The 25,504-nt window shown below is 41.7% G+C and overlaps 1 protein-coding gene across 1 annotated transcript; it reads left to right on the top strand.

The window, feature by feature from the left end:
* The first annotated feature begins 464 nt into the window (after nt 1-464).
* On the top strand, nt 465-24,756 carry rbm38 (RNA binding motif protein 38). The gene is made up of 4 exons (XM_031727841.2): nt 465-1,003; nt 2,431-2,554; nt 5,820-5,874; nt 22,762-24,756. Exons 1-4 carry the CDS (start codon nt 782-784, stop codon nt 23,111-23,113), a joined length of 753 nt encoding a protein of 250 aa, XP_031583701.1. The 5' UTR covers nt 465-781; the 3' UTR covers nt 23,114-24,756.
* Nucleotides 24,757-25,504: the final 748 nt, after the last annotated feature.

Raw genomic sequence — 25,504 nt, 5'->3', positions numbered from 1 at the left:
TATTTTATCTCTTGTAAATTATACAGTAGCACCATTTTTGGCTGCTTCACTCGCGGCGGCTGATTTTGCTAACTTTAGTAAAAATAATTCTTCCTTAAAGCAATGCTGTGGGAATCTTGCCACACGAAAAAGTCCAAACTTATTTACAAACTGTCGGTTTCAGGTGTATTTTTGGTGAACTGTCATTCTCATCACTGTTTTCCTCGAACCAACTTTCTCCGAAGCTTCAAGTCAAAAGCATTCTCAGGCGCGCACACGGTCCGGTTTTTCCTGGAGACATTTGGTCCCCTTTGCTCTCCACAGCAGCAGACATCAAATTATCCGGCTGTTCCGTTTCATCATTTCACTGACCAAGTTGGGGGTTTCCTGTGTGTGTGTGTGTGTGTGTGTGTGTGTGTGTGTGTGTGTGTGTGTGTGTGTGTGTGTGCGGCGACAGGGGGTAGGGTGGAGCAGGAGGAGGGATGCGCGGATAGGAAAAGACGCACCGCTCGTCTATTGGACCAGAAGCAGAGTGGGCGCATGTAAGCGTCTGTCCAAGCCTGGAGACTTTGCCTTTGTTTTTTTCCAGGGACGGGAGACAAGAGGGTCCAAGACAAGTACACATCTGAAAGCGGTATATGTGAGGCAACCGGGGGCTGCGAGTCAAGCCATGGACGCGCTGTTGGCGTTATTATAGGCTGTCGGTGACCACAGGGCGTAAAGTTTCCGCTACTGTCTTGTTGTGTTTTTTGTTTTTTGTTGTCCTTTGTGTTGCGTTTTTTTTTCTTTATCTTCAAGCCGCATGAGTTCACCGCTGTTTTTAGGTCAGCTGGTCGGGGTTCCGTTAGAGATAATGCACCCCACCATGGAAAAAGACACAACTTACACCAAGATTTTCGTCGGCGGGCTTCCTTATCACACCAACGACGCTTCACTTCGGAAATATTTCGAGACTTTCGGGGACATCGACGAGGCTGTGGTGATCACGGACAAACAGACGGGAAAATCCAGAGGATACGGCTTTGTGAGTCAATCTAAGTTCATCTGCTTTTTCTCTGCTAGAGTCAGAGAGCAACTCAACGCATGTAGAGTGAAAAAACAAAAAAGAGCGTTTAATTAAGGTTTTATCAGCAACTTCCAGTCTAATTAAACGAAGAGCGCTTAAAGCACAGTAGCCCACGTCTGTTGTAGCTGCTAATCAGTTTAAAGTGACTTTATCTTAATAGTTAATTACATTATTGTTATGTTTTTCATCGGAACCTTTTTTTAATGTGTGTGTCTCGGGCTTGCACGCTGCACACACTGCCACTTTGTTCAAGCAGCAGCCATGTGCAGTGTGTCTGGTGGTGACAGTCACATGCCAGAAGCATGAGAAGCAGGTTATTTCTTATAAGTGTGTCATCAATTATCTCCACTCTCCCCAAGTACAAATGGAAGCTCGAACAGACACAAAACAAGGACACACACACCCACACAGATACACTTGAGTTGGTAATAAGCTCCTGCAGCTGTGGGCAGATGTCTGTGTCGTCTGTGTGTTTGTGTGTGAGAGTGTGTATGTGTGTGTAGGGTGGGGAGATGGGGGTCCCTGGACTCTGAGGTGTGACATGTCAGTTGGCTCTGCAAGATAAGGCTGCAGCAGTTTCATGTTGACTTCCTCCCTCACAGCCCTTCCCCCCTCTGCCAGGATGGGTTTTGGTTGTTTGTCTGAGTGACTGTGAGTTAATGTGTATTGAACTTCAGATTATCTCTGCCTTCTGCGTAGCCAATGAGCTGATCAGCTGAAGCAGCCATGTGTTGAGCTCCCCCCCCCTCCCTTTTTTTGAGAGTTGGGTAGCAGCGTGCTCATTTCATCCCTGACGTCTCTTAATTCATGAACCACAGCGATCTCAAACCATCCACTGCTTTATGTTTGCATAAAAGTCCAGAGTCTGATGCTGTAAAATGAAAGGAAGCGTAGCTGTTTTACTTTCACTGTCCCACTTACTGGCAGTGGAGCCTGCAGCTGTGGTCCTGCATTGTGGTGTAGCTGCACTCTGTGTGTGTGTTAACCTGTATCACCCCTTCCCAGTTTCTTTCTGCCCACTCCTCAACTCAGTCCCTCAAGGTAGATTCTAGTATTTCATCCTTGGCAGGCCAGGGTGAAGAAAAAAAGTCCGCCTCCTACACTTCAGCCCACACCAACACAGCTGAAGCTCCACTGGCAGCTTTAAAACACTCTCATTTCTCCTTTCATGTAGTGGAGTCAGCGTCCTGTCCTGCAAAAAAAAGGAAAAAAAAGATTAAGGAGACGAGGACAGAAGCATCCTCAGGGTCACCCCTCTGTGTTGCTTCATCCGAGCGCTCATGCTGGCATCCAGACTGTAGAGAAGCTTTCATGCGTTGCAGTTTTGTCGGTTTAAGAGATTACATGAGTGGTATTAATGTGCAATGCTGTGACGCTGTCTACAGGTGACCATGGTGGACAGGGGGGCGGCAGAGCGAGCGTGCAAAGACGCAAACCCCATCATCGACGGCAGGAAGGCCAATGTGAACCTGGCGTACCTGGGGGCGAAACCTCGCAGCTCACAGTCAAGTAAGCATGTTCGATCGTTAATCTGCGTCTATTTTCTTTCTTCAAAAACTCATCAAACAGGAGGTAGCACCGAGCTTCTTTTTAATCAAATGCTATTTGAAGGTTTGAAAAGGTGAGCTTTCAGTGAGTGGTTTTGGTGGTTTGGTGAGTATTTAGAGCAGTGGTTCCCACAACTGGTGCATGGAACCACCGGCGGGGGAAGGACAACCAATAAAAAATGTGAAGTGAAAGTCATTTGAATAAGTGTGTTTTTTTTTTTTAACACTTTTTAAAAAACAAAAAACAAATTTGCTGATGCCAGTGTGAAATTCAAATTAAATCCTTTTTTATTGGTAAAGATTGATAAAAATTGTGGAGGTTAGACGTGACTTTTTTGACATTTCAAGTTGGGAATGGCACAAAAAGTTTTATAAAACGCTTATTTAGAGTAGGAGTCCTGCAACCATGAGAAACAAAAATCTTGGTTGATTTAAATTTGGCTCTTATCTTATCGTGCACCTCTGGATGACCTTGAGTGCTGCTGCTTAAAAAAGTAGAAAATATTGCTCTGTGGAAGTCCAGTTTGGATCACTTGTATTTGCACATCTGGCTTAAAAACGTCTTGAATTTTATGACGATTTATGGCACCAAATAAGGTATATGAGGTTTCCACAGTGCACTATCAGTAGGCTTATTAAAAAAATATAATTTAGTAATTTGAGGACAGCATGGTGGTGTGTAGGTGAGCACCATCACCTCATAGCAACCAGCCTGCTGAGGCCTGCATGATCTCTCTGTTCTCCAGCATCCTCCCACAGTACAAAGATATGCATGTTAGGTTAATTGGTGATTCACCGTAGGCGTGAATGGTTGTCTGTCACCCTGTGGTGGCTCTGTGACAGACTGGCGACCCGTCTCGGATGTACCCTGCCCTACAGCCTGTGACCTTGAATTGGATAAGTGGAAAAAAGGGATATAATGTAGCAAATTGACTCAGCCGGTGGCTTCTAAAGACTTCAACGTGAAAGAGATAACATGTTTGAGATTTACAGTATAGTAAGCCACAACAAATACTTAGTTTTCTAGATTATATGGGGGTGGGGGCAGAATTAGTCAGTGACAGTAGCACAGGGGAACCTTTCTGAAGCTCATGTAAGTGGCTGACGGTTTTTCATATGCAGCCCCTGCTCTTTTTTGTTTTTTTCCCAGAGACAAACGTTCCCCCATATCCATTCTGTTAGTTTCAGGAATCTTTCTCCAGGAATTTGCCAGCATTTGTAAGTCCTTATACTGACGCCGTGGTTATTAATTCTCATACTGAGATGATGATCGTTATTCTCTCAGTGAATAAAAAAATTCAAAAATTGGAGAAAAAAGGTATCCAGAAATCTACAGGAGGCGTCTACAATGCTGAACAGGCCAATCACAGTAGCTGCGGGCTGACTCGGGAGGTGCGCGTCAGGCTACGTCGGAGGTTACAGCGTGGGGCTCAGAGGGGTTTGTGGTTACGTCGTAGGTTACGACTTAGATTTCCCGCCGAAGCATAAATTGGGCATCACTTCAAGAGCAGACACTGTTCATCAGTCGAAGCCTTGAGTGCCAGCTGAAGACAAGCAGCTGGCACTCAAAGCTTGGGTGCCAGGTGCCAGCTGAATAAATTCATTCACAAGCCACCGTTCTGTGGATACTGACGAACATGGACGTTACTAGAAGAATAATGTGAATATGATACATCATGAAGGTGAATATCACAGCCTGTGATAGTTTGCACGGAGTGCTTGGAATAATACTGATTTGCATGAAGACCCTGGTTATGATCACATGCCCAGGGTACGTGTTGGCAGATCGGGAAACTGCATGTTATAAACATGTTAATCAGGTTTTACCTCATTCTGTCACAGCTTGTAGTTAGCAACTACATTAAATTAAAAACATAATAGGGAAATATAAAGGAAGCAGAATATTGTAAGCATTAAAGTGTATTGCCATGTTTCCTTTACTGGGAAACTGAATCCAGCACACTGTTTGATGTGTGAAATGTAAAAAAGCTGCAGGTAGACAATCAAAAATCTGGATACTGTTGAAATATGAAGTCTTCTTGTGTCCCATGTAAACAGCACATTCTGAATAGGATCAGACTCATTTACAGTAAGTGTACTTCTAACCAGCTAAAGGCCTTCTATGCTGCTGAAAGAACAAAGGCAGCAAATGCTCTCAAGCAGGCTTCAAGTCTCTACATATTTACATTTTACTGAAAGGGACGTTGACCCAGGGCTTTGTGGAGGACAAGAAAAATCACAAAAAATATAAATATATGCTTAAATGTGAGATTAGTTGGATAAATCACGGACGACCACTGGCATGCTCGTCACCCCAGCCAGCTGCTTATTCCCACCATACATTCGCTCCTTGTGTGCTTGAGTTTACGCACAAGCTTTTCCGCCGCCGGGCTTTTTCAGAGATAACCACCACCGCACATGTTTTGTGCTTCCCCTTCGACATCTGGGTGCACACCAGACCTTGACAGCAGCTCTCCCTCGCTACTCCGTTTAAAGCGTGCTGGCTGAAATGCCATGGAGTGTAGGTGTGATTGACAAACAGTGGTGCCAACAACAACTGACTGTGTGTCCTTATTTCTGGGCGAGGGCTGCGACGCAACTCTCCAAGCATGCGGCTGATGGGAGATGGCAGCGCTTGGTATTTTGTTATTGTGTGCGAGAGTAGCGAGAGAATAGGAGAGCGGGGAGAAGGCCACGAAGAGCAAGAAGGGGACGGGACTGTTAAGAGCAACAAATAACAGCGTGCCTGTCTCCTCTTTGTCCTGGTGAAGAAAGGGAAAACGTGCATTTAGATATAAGTTCGAACAAAAGGAGGAGGGGTGATGAAGTCATGCCCGTACAGTAAAAACGAGGAATGGGAAGGAATAAATAGCTGCAGGAATGTAAAGATGAAGTCAGAGGAGGCGCAGAGAGGAGGAGGAGGATAAGTTTCTCCTTTCTTGCTCAGTCTCAGCTGATTCCTGATGAAGTCTGGAGGCAGGGAGGTCACAGATGTTTGTGAGCAATAGAGTGCATCATTATTTGTGTGAGTGTGTATGCTGGGGGAATAACAGTCGGCCTGTGATACTCCCGTTTACATGCTAACCTCCGAGAGAGACAAAAACAGACAGAGAGGGAGAGAGCGGCTCTGTCCTTGTCTGCCCGTCTCTTCTGTTGTCTGTATAGCCAGTAGCTAAAATATCCCGCCTTACTGCTGCCTCTCTCTTTGTCTTTGTCTCTGTCTGCAGGTCTTTCTGTTGGAGTTCAGCAAGTCCATCCTACGTGGGCTCAGAGGCAGTATGGGTAAGACGGCGAAGAATCAATACCACTGTTTCCAACACTCTCTCTCTCACTCTCTCTTACCTGCCTCCTCCTCCTCAACACAATACATTTCACTCCTCCGCCCTTGACATTTGTGAGCACTCGCTCCTTTTCTGCACTTGGGTCTCGGTAGTCGCTGGCACTCTGCAGCGCCTCAAGAATGTATTCGACCCTGTGCCCATTTCTATATCGGTGCACTGGCTTTTGATGTCTTCTGTTGTCTCTCTCTCTCTCTTTCTGGTCCATTAAACCCATGAGAAGCTCAATTCTGAATTTCAGTCATGCATGAGTTGGGCTTCACTGAGGCAACAGGCTTTTTAGTCAAACTCCCCTCCATCCCTTCTTTTTCTCCCACTTCCACACACACACACACGCTTCCTCACATTTGTGCACACAGAGGTCTCGTTGCATCACCGTAGTGCCACTCATGAGTCACTGTGTAGTTGTGTAATAGAAAGTGGTGTTTTCAACACCCTTTTAAAACCCTGAAAATCATCCCAACTGGCTGCAAGATAGAGACTGTGGCAGGAAACCAGAAAAACAAGAGTCTACAAACATGCAGGTGCTAACATGTTTACTGTGCTCACTGCTGTTAGCTGTGTATATGGATACCCATAACAATCAAAAAGTTTCATCTTGGTTGTTATGCAGACCCTCGATGTAGGAGAAAGGCAAGTGTATGTCATCACTACATATAGCAACACCGGTGCCTTCTAGTTAATGGATGCAGAGATATTTTATATGTGTTGTTATGTTGTTTGGTGTCTATTTAATAGAGCAAGCTTGTAGGCAGCAGCATTTATTAGTGCAAACAACATGAAGGGCATTTTACATCCTTTTTTTCCACTGTGATTCTGACGCTGATGACAGACTGCCTTTATTTGAAGTGTGAATTTATTGCCACAAGGTGATAAGACAGCAGCATTATAGTGCAATAGTAGTGACACAATAAAATATCCAGTGACACAGCGTGAGTCAAATGTAAGCACAAATGTAGCCTAGGCAGTGTTTTCACTGAAGTTTCAAGTGTAACACAACTGCTCAACACTATTTGGTCTTCCTGTCATATGGAGTGAAGCTAGCAACTGCTCTAGCGATGCTCGGTTGAGTTGTTTACTTTTGGGTTGCACATCACAAACCGCTAACATGTCCTCATAACCCTAGCCCTTCATAACCCGGTTTTATTTAATGGTTTATGTTTGCCTCAAATGTTGAAACAAGTTTGCTGTTTCCACTTCCACCTTTAACGGTAAAAAATTTAGGTAGCTCCCTTTTTAAGCACTGCTGCTCTCCCTCTCAGACATGTCTGGGCTTCTCTTTTGTGCGTGTTAGAGATGTTTAATCCATGGCATTGCTATACCATTGGTATCATGAGATGACACTTTTTATGCTGAAAAATTGTGCTGGAATTATCGTGGATGGTACGCTGTGGCACAACCCTAGATAACATGCAATAGTTAGCACAACTATCATAATCAAACGCTGCAAACATCATTAGAGAACTTTCCATGTTTGACAAGATTACTCTCTCAAAATTCACACATCTTGCAAGTAATGATTAAATGATGCCACTACAATTGTGTCCGTTTAGGTATTTGCCTACAGAAAGAGTTTTTAACCAACACAAACATGCTACCCCAGGACAGGAATAAGAGAAGCATTGAAAAGATTGGAAAAATACAATATGATAAGTACAGCCAGCAGCTGCACTAAACACTTTTAAGTATTTTTAACACTCGGTTTCACTTTAATTTCCCTTTAAGTAGTTTATAATAGTGCTCTGTGTGGATGTTTGCACACTGATGCTTCAGCCCTGCACCTGATCAGAGGTGTTGTTTCTTTTGAAATATTGTACACTTTCACTAAGTCAGGAAAAAGGCCTGTTTTGCAACTAGTTTCCGACATCACGGTGTATGTCAATATCTCATGTATCAGAGTACAAAGGATTTAATGCCAAATTACTGAAGAGCTTAATGGCAACAGATGTATCGTGCTGGTGAGCTGGTGCTGGTTTCTTGGGAAGAATCAAACCTTTCTGGGAAAGTGTAATTCACGGGTGACAGACGTTCTCATTCAGTGTCCCAGAGTTTCAGTGTGAACAAGAAAGGAAATCTTAATGACTCAGTTCCTGAGTAAAACAAGGGGGATGACTCATATCATAGACTGCTGCAGACAGTAGAGAGAGACGGTGCAGGTTGAACCCAGCTGATGCGTTGTTGTTGATGACTGGATGGATGACTCTTCTTCTTCTTCTGACAACACCTACTTAGTCTTGAGTCAGATGTTTGGTGTATTGCCGGTGAGGAGGTGATCTTAGAAGAGGATGTTACCAACTGTCACAGCTGTTGATTTTGTTTTGTGTGTCTGGTTCTGCTATTGACTTTTTGAGCTTCATTTCAAAATCAAATAGCTGCTATTTCGGTCTTTGGCTGTCAAAAATCTGAAGTTTTAGTGATGGGATCTTCTATATTTTAGAGGTATTTTAAGGAATTTACAGGATGTAGCGTTTTGGAAATGATCTCTTCACTCTGATTTTCTGAAGGCTGACAAGTTCCGATCCTGCGGCTACAGAAAAGTCCATTAAAAACCTCAACTGTTCTGAGTGCTATTAATATTGCAGTCCTCAATTTCTGAATGAGTGATGAGGGAATTGAGGCTGACCCAGATGAGTCTATGAATGAGTGATGAGGGGTTGATAGAAAGTCTCCCAGAGTGCGAGAGGAGATTTGATGCAGAGGGAGTCTTTTGTTAATCTCTGCTTGCAGGAAGAGTCACAGTTTGACACCTCAGACTGAAGAAAAACAGCAGAAAACATCACCTGGCACACCCCAAAGGCAAACACAAACCAGAGGTGGCACTTTTTTTGTTAGGGTTGAAACACCTCCAAATTCAGGCAGTGTGTAATGCGTGTGTGTTTTGCAGGTAGCAGTTTAAATTGCTGAGAAACTATTGGGACATCTGTGAAGAAAATAAATGAGACATATGAGGTGAAGCAAGAGCACTTTCTGTTTTCTGTCAGTATGAACTGAAACATTGGATTAAGAAAAACACATTTGGTTGGTCTGTTAACAAAATCCACCTACAGGTAATTTTAAACCTAGTTATCGAATTATACTTTTTATTTTACACTGTGGTTAAAATACTAAAACACAGTCAAGGTAAAGTCATCTTACATATCAGGACATAAAACATCATCTGGCCCTTAGCATCTCTTAAAATTAGGTAAGTCCAGCCTGTGAAGAACAACAACATGTCATACTAGATTGTGTCATTATTTATTCAACACAAACTAAACCAAAAATGCAGAAGCAGTGTGTGAAAAACAAACTGCACTCCATGATTAAATAGATAGAGCCACCTTTATCAGCAATAACTGTCTGTTGCTTCACTTTATTGAGGTTTGCAGACTTTGACTGGGCTGTTCTAGAGTTTTTGGTGTGTTTGGGATCATTTTCCTGTCGCCATCACACATGCAGCAGACCAATGTTTAGGTGTTGAACAGATGCCCTCACAGTTGACTCTAGAATACCATACAAGAGTTCATGGTCAACCGAAAGGTGGTCCTGTGGCTGCATAACAAAGCCCAGATCACCCCACCCCCCCCCGTCTCCAAATGTGGCGGCGTGCATCATGGCATCTTTGGTCTCGTCTGTTCAAAGGACATTGTTCCTCTTGTGTTGTTTTCAGATTCAACTTTGAAAACCTAAGCTGTGTTGCCATACTCTATATAGAGAAAATAGACTTTCGCAAGGCAACCCTTCCAAACAAGCCACATTTATTCAGTCTTAACATGATAACTGAGGCATGTAAAGTCTGAGATATAACTCTTAGGTTTTTTGCAGTTTCTCTGAGCATTTCACAGTCTGATTTGCTGTTACGTTCACTCCTGGGAAGATTATTGGCACATTATGTTAACGCACATCTGAATGCTCCAGACCAGCAAATTGCCTAAACCTTTAATAGAGGTGGTGAATTTGCTGGAATGTCCAGTCCCTGGAAAACTGGCAGCAGTCTTGAATGTTTGCCACTTGTGAATAATCTTTTCTGCTGTAGAATGATGGACTTTTGGAGGGCAGCAACAACTGCTTCTTTAAGATCACTGATGATGCCTTTACTCCTTGGCGTTGTGTTAACACACATCTGAATACTCCAAACTGTCAAATTGTTAAGCCGCTCTTACGTACATCTCGTAATTGCTATGAAACCAGTAAGGGTGTACTTAGTTTTTCACATTATGTCATATAATAGCAGTTTAATATTTAATATTTTACAGTTGATCTGAGATTGTATTTACTCATTTTAAGACCTGCTATGAGCCACATTATATTTTATATTTTTTTCTATTTAAAGCATTGGATTTCAATGAGGGTGTACTCAAACCGACAACCGGATGATACTCCAGCTTCTCAAACCTCAGATCAATGAAAACTACTGAGTGGGCTTTTATTTTGAAGAGTTGCTATTTTAAAAAAAAAAAAAAGCAAATTGTCACAATTGAGAACTGAAACTAGCAAATGCTGGGCTGTTTTTGTGTCATAGCTGACAAAGATGACTAATTTCTGAGTAATATTGTTGGTTTGGTTTAAGATATCTCAGCCTGTTCTGCTTTGATTTCTACCACGCAGTTTTGTTTTAAATCTCATGTGTGCAGCAACTGTGTGTATGTCAGTGCTGAAAAAAGTGAAACAAATACATTCATTTTGAGCATTCCCCTCTGTTTTTTTCCTCTCCAACACTGCCTACTTCGAAGCCATCTTACCATCAGTTCATGATGTGTCTTGTAAATAAAGTTGAGTTTCATTGGTCGAGGGTGTATTTAGGGAAAAATCTGTTGCAAAAGAAGAAGCAATATCAGTGTCTGCCATAGCGTTAACCTCAGGAGGTCTCAGTGCACCACAGCTGCAGGTTACTGCCTTTTTCTCAACAGGAAACTGTCTATTTTGAATTACTGCTATTACCGCTAACGTTGATTTTTATCTCTTTGGTGCAGATAAGAAATCAAATCTGCTGTTTGAGGAGGGCGTTCTGATGAATGTAGGATACCACTGCTACTGTTCTGTATCCACCACAGTGAAACAAGCTGACAGAAGGAGACTTGAGCTAATATTGACTCTTTAAACAAATGTGAGAGAAGTTGTTTAATCTGGAGTGCAGATTTGACAGAAATTACATGTTTAAACTGGGGATAAATAAACCTTACAGCCTGAGTAATGTCTAGATTTTTCAGTTTCTTACGTGCAAAGGGCACATCTGTCCCAGCTCAGATCTCTCTGCTCCGAGGCTCGATGTGTCTGTGACATGATCAGTATGACTGCAGTCAGTTTCAAACATTTCTTGGCTGCATGAAGGACTTTTATTTTAGGCTCAACTAAAAGAAATAGTCCAAGGTTTAAACAGGGTCATGCTGTTGAGAAAGAACAGTAGCTTTTCCAGTCTTTAATCACAAGATAGTTGGGCATTCACCATTTTTCACTTTAACTCAGGGTGTCTTTTCTCTCTGATTATAAATCTAGGACTTGTTTTCTTAACTAATGATCTTCATATTAAACTTTATTGAACTGATTGGGATCTTTTTTTGTGTGTAAGATGTTGCAGTTGTCACAGTTTCTTTTTTATTCTACATTTTTGCATTTGTGTATGCAAATATACACTTTGTTTGTTTCCACCCATTCAGCCAGTTGTTAATCAGCCAATCATATGGCAGCAAATTGGTGCATTTAGGCATGTAGACATGGACAAGACCAGCTGCTGAAGTTCAAACATCAAATCAAAATGAGAAAAAATAAAGGTGATTTAAGTGACTTTGAACGTGGCATATTTGTTGGTGACAGGCTGGTCTGAGTATTTCAGAAACTGCTGATCTGCTGGGATTTTAGCACACAAACATCTCTAGGGTTTACAGAGAATGGTCCAAAAAAGAGAGAAAATATCCAGTGAGCACCAGTTCTCTGGGTGAAAATGTCTTGTTGATGAAAGAGGTCAGAGGAGAATGGCCAGACAGCTTCAAGCTGGTGGGAAGGCAACGGGAACTTAAAATAATCCCTCATTAAACGCAGGAGAGAATCTTTAAATGCATATCACCAGGTGCCACTCTCATCAGCTAAGACCAGGAAACTGAGACCACAATTCACTGAAATTGGACAATAGAAGATTTTAAAATGTTTTGCGCTCATGCTTGATTGTTGATTTAGTTGATTGCCAATTTTGATTGTAATTGTGATAAAATGTAGTTTATAATTTATTTTTGACAGCACTTTCATTAGAATTTTAATTAATTTTTTTTTGAATTATTATGATCTAGTTATTAAAACAAATAACCAGTGAGTCAAGGAGGCTTCCGTGATAAGAAATTATGCATATTCCTTTAGAAGAAAGTTATTGTTATCATTTTAAGTGGTAAATATGTAGCTAAAACAAAATAGGTTATCTCAATTGGGGGTTTGTCAACAAAGTCCACCTATAAGCACTATTAAATGTCACTAATTAACACATAAAATTTAAAATTTTGTAAAAGCAAGAACAAGGATCAATGTGCCAGAATGACATCTCCCTTCCAGTGATAAAAACCTACCAGGTTGGTTTCAAATCAGACTATTTCTTGGCTCAGAGCAGTAACTTAAACAGGTTCTAGCATGCTAGTTATGAGCTTTAGAAGAGCTAGTGGGTGAATTTTGTTAAGGTTGTAGATGCCTCTTTAAAGTTAACCAGCTGCTGTCCGTCATTTCATATTTAAGGGACAGATATGAAATTCTTATCATCTAACTCAGTGCGAGAAAAGCAAACAAACATGTTTTTCCCAAACGTCAAACTACTAGACATAAGATCCGTCTAAATATATCCTCATGCCTCTTGCTGCCCCCTGTTCCCACTTCACCATCATCACTGTGGGGCTCCCAGTGGGCTTTCTTCCTTTGTCTGCTCACACAAACTCACACAGTAAACAGCAGATATCAAAGATAAACTCAAACAAAGCGCAGTTCTCTGTCTGCTGCTTTGGCATATTTGCTTTAAGTTTTTAGAGGACAGAGGACAGGCTGATGCCAAATGTGGCTTTGAGGTACAGCTGAGTTAGGGTGGAGGGCTGTGGGGGGAGGCATGTTCTCATATGAGGGAGGAGAGGAGGCGTCTGTCGCCCATGGCCGCCTGCTGTCTGCCTTCAGCACCCAGAAGCTGCAGCAACGTCGATGCGGTTGCTTGGCAGAAGTGAGATTCTTTTTTTTTCTGCTCTTTAATTTCTTTTAAGTGAAAATAAAGGAGGGTGAGGGAGATGGATGTGCGGTGAGTCTATTTAAGGTGGAGGCGTGGGGGAAGGGAGGGGGGACTTCCTGTTGAAGCAGTGGAACAGAGCAGTAGAGGATGGGAGGAGGGGGTGATAGACTTAAAGCACACCTGTGGGTGGGTGAAGTTGTGGCTGGGTTCAGTGAAGCTTCAGGGTCGTGTGATGTGCGTTTATTATAAAACGCTCCTCAACGAAACATCAGGAAATCAGTGAATGGCCTCAGCGGGCGCCAACGTGTCGACTTGTTTAATATGTTCACATCCGTAACTCTTCTCTCTCTGTCTGATTTTCTTTTCCCATTCTTCCTCTTGTCTTCCTCCCCCTTTAAATAATCCTTCTTTCTCTTTCCTCTCAGTCTGCAGTCATCACTCTTTCTCTGACGGGGGGTTTAGGTAGACGGCGAACCCTCAGGTGGATATTTTTCTTACCCAGGGACCCAATTAGGAGCGACACCTCTGTTGGATGAAAAGCCTCATTTAACAAAAAATGTAAATAGATGGTGTCGCAAGCTTTTCAGAGCACACAGAGCACAGTCGTCTGTTAAAAGATGACACATTTTGATCTCTGATTGCATCTTTTTCCACTTCTTCTGCATCGGGTTATGTTTCTTTTTCTTCTGATGTGCATTTAAGCACTAAAGTCATCTTCCCATCCTCTGTCTCCCACTGATGCCGTGATGCTGACAAATAAAGTGCATAAAATATAGATCGAGGCCAGTTTTTAATGAGCAGTGACTTCGCATTTCAGGCTAAATCAACACTTCTGTGTTCCTGCAGGCGCCTCACAGCAAAGACCTGCCAACCTGCCAGAAATGTGACAAGAGAAAGGCATGTCTCGTGTTTGCATCATGTAAAGTAATCCTATGACTGCTCAGAGCTGCAGCTGCCACCGTCAGACAATTAACTGATTAGCCATCCACTGATATTGATTAATCGTAAATTACTTCCACTTAGTTGTGAGGATTTGCTGCTTCTCTGTGGTTTGCATAGGGGTAAACTGAACATGCAAACAATTTAAAACAAACCACTGTGAAGACTTTAATGGGGGTTGTACTCACCCAGAAGGTTATTCTAGGAAATTGAGGAAAATAACTATTGGCTTAAGTATTAATCAGAGCAGAAAAAGCAGGAAAATAGCAAACGCTGTTCTCAGTGAAGTTCCCAATTATGCTTGTGAAGCTCCAGCTGCTATAAACAACTATTTAAAATATTCAAAATACACTCACTTCATTAGGTATACCCATTTAACTGCTCATTAACGCAAATATCTAATCAGACAATCATGTGCTCAGTGCATTTAGCCGTGCGGGTATGAAGAGACGACATGCTCAAGTTCAATCTCAGCATCAGAATGGTGAAGGTTGTTGGCGACAGACAGGATGGTCTGAGTATTTCACAAACTGTGGATCTGCGGGGATTTTCCTACACAACCATCTTTAGGTTTTTCTGAAATAGAGAAAATATCCAGTGAGCGGCAGTTCTCCAGCTAAAAAAATCCCTTGCTGATGCTAGATGTCAGAGGAAAATGGCCACATCTCTGAACAGTAACTCAAATAAACAAGCATTGTAACCAAAGTCTGCAGAAGACCATCTCTTGAGTGAACTGCACATGAAGCTGCAGAAGACCATACCATGTGCCGCTCCTGTCAGCTAGAATGGAAAAAATGCTTCCTGGTCTGATGAATCTCAGTTTCTGCTGTCACATTCAGAAGGTAGAGTCAGGGATCCATCCTGCCTTGTATCAACGGTTCAGGCTGCTGCTGCTGCTGCTGCTGCTGGGGATTTTTTCTCGGCACACTTTGGCCTCTTCAATAAAGGTTAAAAGCTTTACTTCCACGGCCTACCTGAATATGATTGCCAACAGTTGCTTAAGTGTGTCTCCACAGTTCATTTTAGCTCTGTGTCAACATTAGAGAGCAACCACAAATGGTCTGTACTCTCTCATTTATCAACATGATGCCTGTCAATCACTTTATGTGCAAACATCTGCAGACACTTGCCTGAGGAAGCAAGAATAGGGACTACACATAACTTAACAGCGAGCAGTTTCATACATAACAGGTTTTCTCAGTATTACACTGAGAACCAGCTACATGTATCAACACAGAGTAATCTATAAAGTAAAAGATAAAAACTGTGTATTTTGAGTGAAATATCTTCGATATTTGCTTAATAACCCTTACAAATGGGTACTTAGTCGCATTAAAAATCTGAAGAATTTATTGGATGTGTGTTTGAAGTAAAATTTGTACGTCATTTTGACAGTTCTGAACATTTTCTTTTCTTTATGGATGAATTTGGGCTTACTTTGAAAGAAGCCGTGGCTTGAAGGCAAAAAAAAGACTGATGTAACATCCTTTGAAATCTTGAAATCAAAAGCAAACGGTGACCTGAAAGCTCCTTATTTACTTGATGATTATATTTTATGTCATTAGGAATCTGACAAATAACTTCAAATGAAAGCTTTATACCTGAAAAAAGTTAAAGCGGTTAAAGTCGATAAATCCAGGTCCAGAACAGGATATTTTGAATGTTTTTTTATTCGTGCAACAAGTGAACGTCAGATGGAAATGAGACGGCGTTCATTAGACTGACATGTGCTGAGTTAAAACTCAGGCATGAGATGGGTTGAAGTCAGGAGACGTATCCGTTTTTTGACATTTTCTTCTCCGTGTCAGCCTTATTTGAATGAATCAGATTTAAATGTCTTTCTTGCTTGCTGACATGTGAGCTGAGTGTCCGGCGCTGATGTTAGCCTTTCTATCACTCACCCCCCCTCGAGCCGCGTGTGTGTTTATCGACAGAGGACGGAGGGTCATGCGTGTGCCTCTCCATGAGTGTGTGTTTGTGTCTTTGACTGACTCACTCTCCTCACATCTCTCATCTGTACTATTATAAGCGAGGCTGTCCTAAGGCATGAGGGATATGATGGCTGATCCTTCACCTCTCAGCATCGCTCGTTCCTCGTCTAAGGAGTCCCGACCTTGAACCTCAGCAACAACAAAAATAAAACCCCAAACCTTTATGGATGTTTTGGTTTTTATTCTCTTTGGTCAGTGCATCCTCTCTCTTTCATGGCGCTGCCTGGTTTTGAGAAAGGACAGCAAGGGGGAGTGCAGACGAGGAAGATGGCTGTGAGCGAACCCGGAGAGGGGAGGGAGAGCGGAGTCGGTGGAGGTTATTCTGCTCTCATGGGTCTGTTAGTGAGTGCACACCCATGCAGCTGCGCCAATTAGTCCTGCCATGCTTGAACCCCCCCACGACACACACACACACACACACTCTTCTAAGCTGCTTAACTAACTACACACAACCTGTTAAGTGTGTGCATGTATTACGTTTGTTTCCTGCGTGTTCACTTCTTCGGGATGTGGTGAATTCGACTGTGTGATTCAATGTGTGCGCTGTAATTTAGAGTTTGCGTGCCTGTCCACATCCCCTTTGAGTGTGTGCGTGTTTGTGTGCGAGTATAAATGTGTGTTTGACAGTGATGCGATGATGCCGAGCACGGGGAGAAGAGAGGCGAGGCACAGCTCCCACTCGTACGATGCCACTGTCACATTGGATCAGTCAGGCCGGTGCAGGCAGGCAGCGGCACACAGCCGTGGGAATGACACTGCACTTCTGCTCCGGGGGGACACAAGATGGGATAGAGAGGGGTCGAGGAGGCGGGATGTTGCTAGCTTCAGCTTTGTTTTGACTTTATATGTTGTTGAAACCGTGCAGATGATAATCTTCGTCGTGCCAGCCAAAACCTCAGCGATTTTTTGGGCCCTTCCTTCCTCCTTTTTTTTTTTTTAACTGAGTAAAGTTTGTAAAAAGTTACCAAATCAGAATTTTGTAAGACTCAAATCAAACTTTAATGATATTTAATAAATTATAAACTCATTTTTTTTCTTTTTAATTTGGTAATGAGCATTTAATATTATAGAAGAAAAGAAATGGTTTTCAAGGGTTTTAAAGAAGCAACAGAGTAGATGAGTCCCACATTTGCAATTTATAAATACACCTGATAAGAAAATATCCCACATTTTTGTGGTTAATGTTTTAACAGTGCCTGTGTATGCATGATACCAGGAAGCAGGAATAAAAGCCAAAAGACCAACTTCAAAAACAGGCAGTGGCCTTAAACTTAAAGGCTGCCAGTGAGGACAAACAGTGAAGGCAAGGTCCAAAACCTGGCGAAAGGTCATATGTGGGAAAGTACCAATGAACACAAGAAAAGTAAAAACAACCCAAAACCCCACAGGAAATCTGAAAAGCCACAGGTGGAAGACAGGAAGGATATAGACTGAAGAGGGTGGCTGGTTAATTTGAAATACCCGTGAAAGACAGCGCAGGTGAGACTAATAATAAGGGAGGGAAGGATGGAAAACGAACAAATCCAAAACCATGAAAATGGTCATGGACAGTCTCGTAGTCTCATCCCACAAATGAAAAATACAAAGGAAACAATAAGAAGCAACTGAATTACATTTAAAGAGACCTCAAAGTCAGTTTCACTTATACTGCCTTTAGTGGTATTTTAGTGGTATTTTATTTACCCATCGTTGTTCTTTTGGTCCTTTTGCCCAGTTCAGCCGCACAACTGGTTAAATAAAAAACAACTTTCAGAAATCATGAATCATCAGTAGTTGAAAAGAAAATCAAATGTTCTTTCTATTGCCTACACCTGCCAGTCAGACTAAGCCTGCAGCTATCTAGCATTAGAGCTCTGGTGATGAGGGGGAAACAGGTTTGTGGATTTTGTTTAGAGTGACCAATCAGAGGGCACGATAAGTTAAAATAAGTTCAAAAGAAGAGTTCAATTTGATTGACGCTTAAAATGAATATATGGATGCTGTATTTATACTGGCAGCTATCCTGCACATACTGGCGCGTGTCTGTGTGTTGTGTATACAGCACAGTGGCTGTGTGCAGGCTCAGTGTTTGTTGTGTAATCACACCTGATCCCTGCTCGCTCTTTCTGTTTAGGAGTAAGCAGGAGCAGCGGCAGGCCGCCTCTCACTGCTCCGATCACCTGCTCAGACGCAGTGACAAGGTTACTGTCAGGTTAATGACTCTGACTGCAGGCTGTAGTGTTAAACACTGTCATGTTCTGTTGTTTTTACTTAAGCAGCGTAGCATAACCTAGTTCCTTTGATATGATCGCTGTTGCTTTTGCCAGATGTAACTGAGGATGTTCAGGTTAAGTGGGCAGCCTCAGGCAAGGACATGATTGAATACAAGAGGACAGTGGAGCGCTTTTTTCTCTCATTATTGTTGTGGCTCCAAGTGCAGACAATCTCATACAATGCATCTGTTGTGGCAGCTTGTGTGTGTAGTGTGTGTGTGTATGAGTGCACAGGTGTCAAATCCAGAAATCATATTTTGGAAGCAAAACAGATTTTTAGAAACAATCACAATAAGAATAGTTTATTGCAATTTAGTGTTTCTTACCTAAATGTTTCATTAGGATCAAAGTGTCTTTTTTTTTTAAAACCTTTTTCAGGCAGTGTGCTAATTAAACTTAAACACAAGGGAGGCAATCTATTTTAAGGGAGCAGAACTGATAATTGCTCTTTAAGGAGGAGGAGAACCTTTTGTAGGACTCAGTATTTGGGGTATAGAGAAAAGGAGCATTCGCTAAAGAAATTGTGAACGTAGAGCATCTCGTATTACCATCGCTTTAAAAATCAGACCTCTCAGTGATATACAGAGTGGCAGCTCTGCACACACATTTTTCTGATGTTGCCATTGGATATTCAGACAGAAATGGATGTTGTCAGGCCTGTGTGTGTGATTTTTACGACAATTTTTTAAGACTCGAGGAATTTCAGCTTCATCTTTTGTCTTTGCTAACCACTCGGCCCATACAAAACATGTACTGACCTACATTCTTTTTATTGTTTTTCTCCATGTCTTAATGTTTTTTTGGCTATTTGTATGTTTGTTTGTTTGTTGCATGAAAAAAGGTTTTAAAATTGGCAGAAAAGGCCCAGAAACTATAACGTTATAGGCTAGTTTGAGACATCTCCACTAACATCAAGTGCAACTTATAGGATATACATTTAAAAAGATATATTAAATAAGACTTAACTTCAAGCAAAGCTACAGTGGGGCAAAAAAGTATTTAGTCAGCCACTGATTGTGCAAGTGCCCCACCTAAAATGATGACAGAGGTCAGTAATTTGCACCAGAGGTACCGTCAACTGTGAGAGACAGAATGTGAAAAAAAAAAAATCCATGAATACACATGGTAGTATTTGTAAAGAATTTATTCAGAAATCAGGGTGGCAAATAAGTATTTGGTCAATAACAAAAATACAACTCAATACTTTGTAACATAACCTTTGTTGGCAATAACAGAGGTCAAACGTTTACTATAGGTCTTTACCAGGTTTGCACACACAGTAGCTGGTATTTTGGCCCATTCCTCCATGCAGATCTTCTCGAGCAGTGATGTTTTGGGGCTGTCGCCCGAGCAACACGGACTTTCAACTCCGCCACAGATTTTCTATGGGGTTGAGGTCTGGAGACTGGCTAGGCCACTCCAGGACTTTCAAATGCTTCTTACGGAGCCACTCCTTTGTTGCCCGGCGGTGTGTTTTGGATCATTGTCATGTTGGAAGACCCAGCCGCGTTTCATCTTCAAAGTTCTCACTGATGGAAGGAGGTTTTGGCTCAAAATCTCACAATACATGGCCCCATTCATTCTGTCCTTAACACGGATCAGTCGTCCTGTCCCCTTGGCAGAAAAACAGCCCCATAGCATGATGTTTCCACCCCATGCTTCACAGTAGGTAGGTATGGTGTTCTTGGGATGCAACTCAGTATTCTTCGTCCTCCAAACACGACGAGTTGAGTTTATACCAAAAGTTCTACTTTGGTTTCATCTGACCATATGACATTCTCCCAATCCTCTGCTGTATCATCCATGTGCTCTCTGGCAAACTTCAGACGGGCCTGGACATGCACTCGCTTCAGCAGCGGAACACGTCTGGCACTGCGGGATTTGATTCCCTGCCGTTTTAGTGTGTTACTGATGGTGACCTTTGTTACTTTGGTCCCAGCTCTCTGCAGGTCATTCACCAGTTCCCCGTGTGGTTCTGGGATCTTTGCTCACCGTTCTCATGATCATTTTGACCCCACGGGATGAGATCTTGCGTGGAGCCCCAGATCGTGGGAGATTATCAGTGGTCTTGTATGTCTTCCATTTTCTGATGATTGCTCCCACAGTTGATTTTTTTTCACACCAAGCTGCTTGCCTATTGTAGATTCACTCTTCCCAGCCTGGTGCAGGTCTACAATACTTTTCCTGGTGTCCTTGAGAGCTCTTTGGTCTTGGCCATGGCGGAGTTTGGAGTCTGACTGTTTGAGGCTGTGGACAGGTGTCTTTTATACAGATGATGAGTTCAAACAGGTGCCATTCATACAGGTAACAGTGGGGGACAGAAAAGCGTCTTACAGAAGACGTTACAGGTCTGTGAGAGCCAGAGATTTTCCATGTTTGAGGTGACCAAATACTTATTTGCCACCCTGATTTACTGGATAAATTCTTTACAAATCCTACCATGTGAATTCATGGATTTTTTTTTTCACATTCTGTCTCTCACAGTTGACGTGTACCTCTGGTGCAAATTACTGACCTCTGTCATCATTTAAGTGGGGGAACTTGCACAATCGGTGGCTGACTAAATACTTTTTTGCCCCACTGTACATGTCAGACCACACACTGACTTGCATAAAAAATAACATAAGTTAGCATGTGTTTGCAGTACGTGATGCTAATGTGTTCACAGTAGCAATGAAAAACATGCTGGATTATTTAATTTTTAGCATTAGCAAGGTTTAGCATTTTAGCATGCTAACATGCTAATATCAACTGATTTACACTAAATTTAAAATACAGTAGAGGCCGAAATAATTATAATTTCCAACGCAGAAACTGAGGACAATAGTTCTTAAAATGTCATTTAAGTTTCTTTTCTAGCACCTACTGTGGCCTACAGAGGAAACCCTGAGTTTCTACCATTAGCATTGTGAATGCAAGCAGAGGAAAAGTCCTCAAAGAAAAAGAACGTTATTACAAGACAAGTTCTGTGAAAAACTAAATACAACCCACGATTCAATAGCTTGCATGCACATTTAGCAGAAATAACGTGAATTTTCATTTTTGGTATGACTATCAGTCTCAGTCAAGGAATTTTGGCCCAATTTTCTTTACATCATTGGTTCAGTTCTTAGATTTTCATGGGTATTTTTTTGTATGCACAGCTTGCTTAATGCCCTGAGATATGAGCTTTCACTGGGCCATTGATTCTTTTCCTTTTCAGCCATGCTGTTGTAGATTTGGGATCATTGTCCTGTTTTATGACCCAATTTGGACCAAGCTTTAGCTTTCTGGCGGATGATCCTACATTTGAGTCTAGAATACTTCAGTATACAGAAGAGATCATGTTTGACTCAATGACTACAAGGTGTACAGGTGCTGTGGGTGCAAACAACCCAAACCATCACCCCCACCACCACCGTGCTGTGCTTGACAGTTGATATGAGGTGTTGATATGAACACAGTGCGGTGCTGATATGCTGTGTTTGGTTTGATTCAAATATGGTGGTGTGCATTATGGCCAAACATCTTCACTTTGATCTTGTCTTTCCAAAACTCTTGTGCTTTGTTCAGAAGCAACTTTGCTGCAGTGTACTTTATGGGGAGAAGAGGCTCTTGGCAGAGTCAGTCAAACAAATAATACTTAGTACAATCAGATAAAGACTGAATATCATTAACTTTAACATTTAACATGCTAACTGATGCCTGTAGAGCCTGACTGACTGCACTATATCGTCAGACTTTGGAGTGAATTTGATGGGACATCCACTCCTGGGAAGATTGTGGCATTTGGTTGACATACAGCTGAATGCTGCAGACTAGCAAACTACCCAAAATTCTGCTTTTTAAGAGTTTCTCACATTTATTGATGATTGATTTATTGATCAAATGCACTTAATTACAAGCATCTGGCACATACTTTCCCTCTTATCTACTATGAAAGCAGTAAGGCTGCAAAATTCCATATGCCCGTGTAAACTTGCTTTTTCACATGACTCCCAAAGAGTTCCCCAAAACTCTTAAACCCCAAAAAATGCTGTTAACAGGTATGATTGATCTAAACAATAAACGATAATGAAACAATAAATAAAGACTCATCAGTTACATTTACAAATGATATGACAATTTTCAACAAAGTCCTACAGACCTATCCGTGTAACAGTTATGATTTCAGTGATTGAGTTTAAAGAATTTACTGAAAGATCATGAGAAAATGTGTGTAACATATTATATGTTTATATATAAACACATTAAAAATGAGAAGTCCCACATTTGTTTTATTATGTGTGCTTTAGTGTTAGGTATATTAAGTGTATATTTCTGTTTTTACTATAGAAAAATATGGTAAATGATTTCTTGACTAAACAATTAATATTTATATGATAAATAATTGAAATGGTAATAGAGTTGCAATAATTAGTCATTTAATTACAGTTTTGTAAAAACCAGATAATGAATTACATAATATTTGCTAACCAAAGTGTTTCTGTGTCCCTCAGGCTCACTCAGCAGTACGTCTACCCCCAGACGTTCCTCCAGCCCAGCCTGCTGCTCCATTCTCACCTCAGCCCGACAGCAACGGCGCTCACCTCCCCTTACCTAGACTACAGCCCCACCTACACACCCTATGCCTCCACAGGACTGGAGCAGTACCCCTACACCCCATCGCCGTCGCCCTCTGCTGGCTACCTCAGCTACACCTTCTCCCCCAGTACCCCAGCGCCCACTATCACGGCATCACCAACCCCTCCGGCTGCCATCCATCCTCCTCTAGCTACACTCACTGCCATGTCTGCTGCACCGCAGGCCTTCCTCCACTACCCTCTGCACCAGCCGGACCGCATGCAGTGAGCGGCTCTGAGCATGGCTGCAGCTGCTGACCTGATGATTCGAAACAGCGTGACTGTTGACCTGTGACATCATCAGGATGAGACTAGAAGTGGAAGAGAGTGTGATATAATCAAAAGGGCTTCTCAAGAGCACTCTAGTTCCTGTTTTTTTTTATTATTGTTGTTGTTGTAATAGTTAAAGAAAACGTTCTATTACTATTGTCATCAGCATACACTCTGAATGTTTTTCATCAGTGGCAGCACTCAGAGACTGGAATTAGACGACTGGTAATTTTCTGGATGTTTCTCTTGACGCTGAGTTTGGAGGCAGTCTGACTTCGGGGTAAAGACAACGAGGAAATATGTTTGACATGATGCTGTGGTTGCAGTTTCTCCAAAGGTACTGAGCTGAATGCTGGGCTCTAGCCAAGCTGGGAGTCAGTTCCTCCTTCAGAAACACAGCTCCAATTACCTCCTCTTCAAGGTTAACTTTCTGTCTATGGCCTTAGAGATCTGTCTCTGTACTTAGTTCATTTTGTCATTTTTATTAGTCTCACATGTGAAACAAACAAAATGTTTATTGTACTCCCTTTTCTTCCTTTTCTCCACTGCTGGCAATTTGTTACATAGTAATTACCACAGAATATGCAATATTAATGACAGAGGTGGAACATTAATAAGGTAGACAACACTGGTGTAATATTTTTGTGTAATGCTACTGCTAGATTGTCACTCTGAGATCGACTTTCTTAACACTTCAAGCATATTAGCCATCACATGAAGTTCCTGTAGCTGCTTTGTAGGCTTTCTCAACTTTTGCAGCAAGAGCATCTTCGGAGTCGGTCTTTATTCAGTTACTTAGGTGTCAATACAGATCAGGTAAATGTATTTGGATGTGGATGTCCAAAAGTGTGTGTATGTCCATGTTTGGTCTCTGTGAGTGTCAGTGAGTGAGAGACATACGGTATAATGCAGTATATGCTGGTGTCAGGTCTGAGCTTCTTTTCTAGCCTCTTGTACTGATCAGAGTTGTTTCTTTGTTTTTGTTTTTTCCTCGAATGCAGAAATCAGAGAGATTCTTTAGTCGTGATACTGCAGTTTCCTGGTGCCGCGGCATCGTCTTAGTAGTCTTAAAACAAGCCATACATCACATCTTAAACAAATATGCAAAAATAAAATGAATATTTCTAAATGAGATGTGCTATCTTTTTCTTAAGCAGGTCAAATCTGAGTACTTCTGGACAGTACATACACCAGCAGCAGCATGGAAAATTGACATTTCATTATGTCACTGAGCTGCTTTACACTGGTGAACTGGAAACCTGCTGAAGGCATGAAGGCAATAGATTTTACAAAATATGTTAATTACCTTTCTTACAATGAAAAATAATCACCCTTGGCCAGCCAATCACAGCCAGTAGATCCACATTATGTCTCACTTGTTTAGCTACATTTGGCCTCAAGAAAGCCTGCCTTTTTCTCCTTTTGTTCTCAGTGTTAAACTAAGCATTTACTTTATATTTACTGCACAGCACTGATGTGTTTTGTTTAATAATCCAAAAGACCAGTGCTTCTCAAACTGTGGCACACAGAGCAGAAAATATGGAATAAAATGAATGTAATGTGACTTCCGTCGAGAAAGTAAACAGGAATTTCTGACTTTTACTTCACTAAACTTTGACTTGTATGCTTTGCTGCATTGGTAATGATTAATGCTACTAAGGTGGTCAAGGAGGTATGTTTGCTCTGAAAATAACCTTTTTAAAAAGCAATGTAAGAATTACAGTAAGAGAATTACATTTTACAAGAGGTGGGTCTTGACTTGAAGTTGATCTGGAGGTAAATCCAGGATCAAGGAATTTTTGGTGGCAATCTTTGCCATTGCAAAAGAAAAAAAAGGGACATTTTGCATCATATTCTCAAAGAGACATATCAATGACATATCAATGTCCTTTTTTGAAGACAATGACTTGACATTCTTAAGAAAATATCCATACATAATTGTCCATCTATAAACAGTAAGCTAACATAGCTCCATGGTGTACCCCACCTCTCACTCCATGACAGCTAGGACAACTCTAGAGGATGGATGGATTTATTTAGATTAAATGTTAAATCTGGGGATTTCCTTTTATCACTCCCAGCAGCAGGATTTAGTATGTTGTGTGTGCAGCAGTTCTTAAAGAAAAGATTGCTCACTGTAGAGATGCGGCTTAATAAAGTGTCAAATCTCTGAAAAAGGTTGAGTCTGTAAATACTGTAGTTTATCAGCTGTAATCTACAATAAAAGCTTTAACCATGTTTCTTATCAAGTTCAAGCAATAGTCCTGATGTGGGGTGGATCCTGTCTTACCCAAAAGACACTCCCTTAATCTAAAGCAATATATCACTCAAGCCACACCCACAAAGAGAG

This window comes from Oreochromis aureus, linkage group 20 (assembly GCF_013358895.1).
Source record: "Oreochromis aureus strain Israel breed Guangdong linkage group 20, ZZ_aureus, whole genome shotgun sequence".
Lineage (NCBI taxonomy): Eukaryota > Metazoa > Chordata > Actinopteri > Cichliformes > Cichlidae > Oreochromis > Oreochromis aureus.
The sequence above is the reverse complement of the archived record's forward strand: the minus strand, read 5'-3'. Positions and strand labels throughout refer to the sequence as shown.

Excerpts from the sequence above, each read along its gene's own strand:
- rbm38 (XM_031727841.2), top strand. The coding sequence starts at position 782 with ATGAGTTCACCGCTGTTTTTAGGTCAGCTGGTCGGGGTTCCGTTAGAG. Across the intron at positions 1,004-2,430 it reads AATCCAGAGGATACGGCTTT|GTGACCATGGTGGACAGGGG; the intron begins GTGAGTCAATCT and ends CGCTGTCTACAG. Across the intron at positions 2,555-5,819 it reads ACCTCGCAGCTCACAGTCAA|GTCTTTCTGTTGGAGTTCAG; the intron begins GTAAGCATGTTC and ends CTCTGTCTGCAG.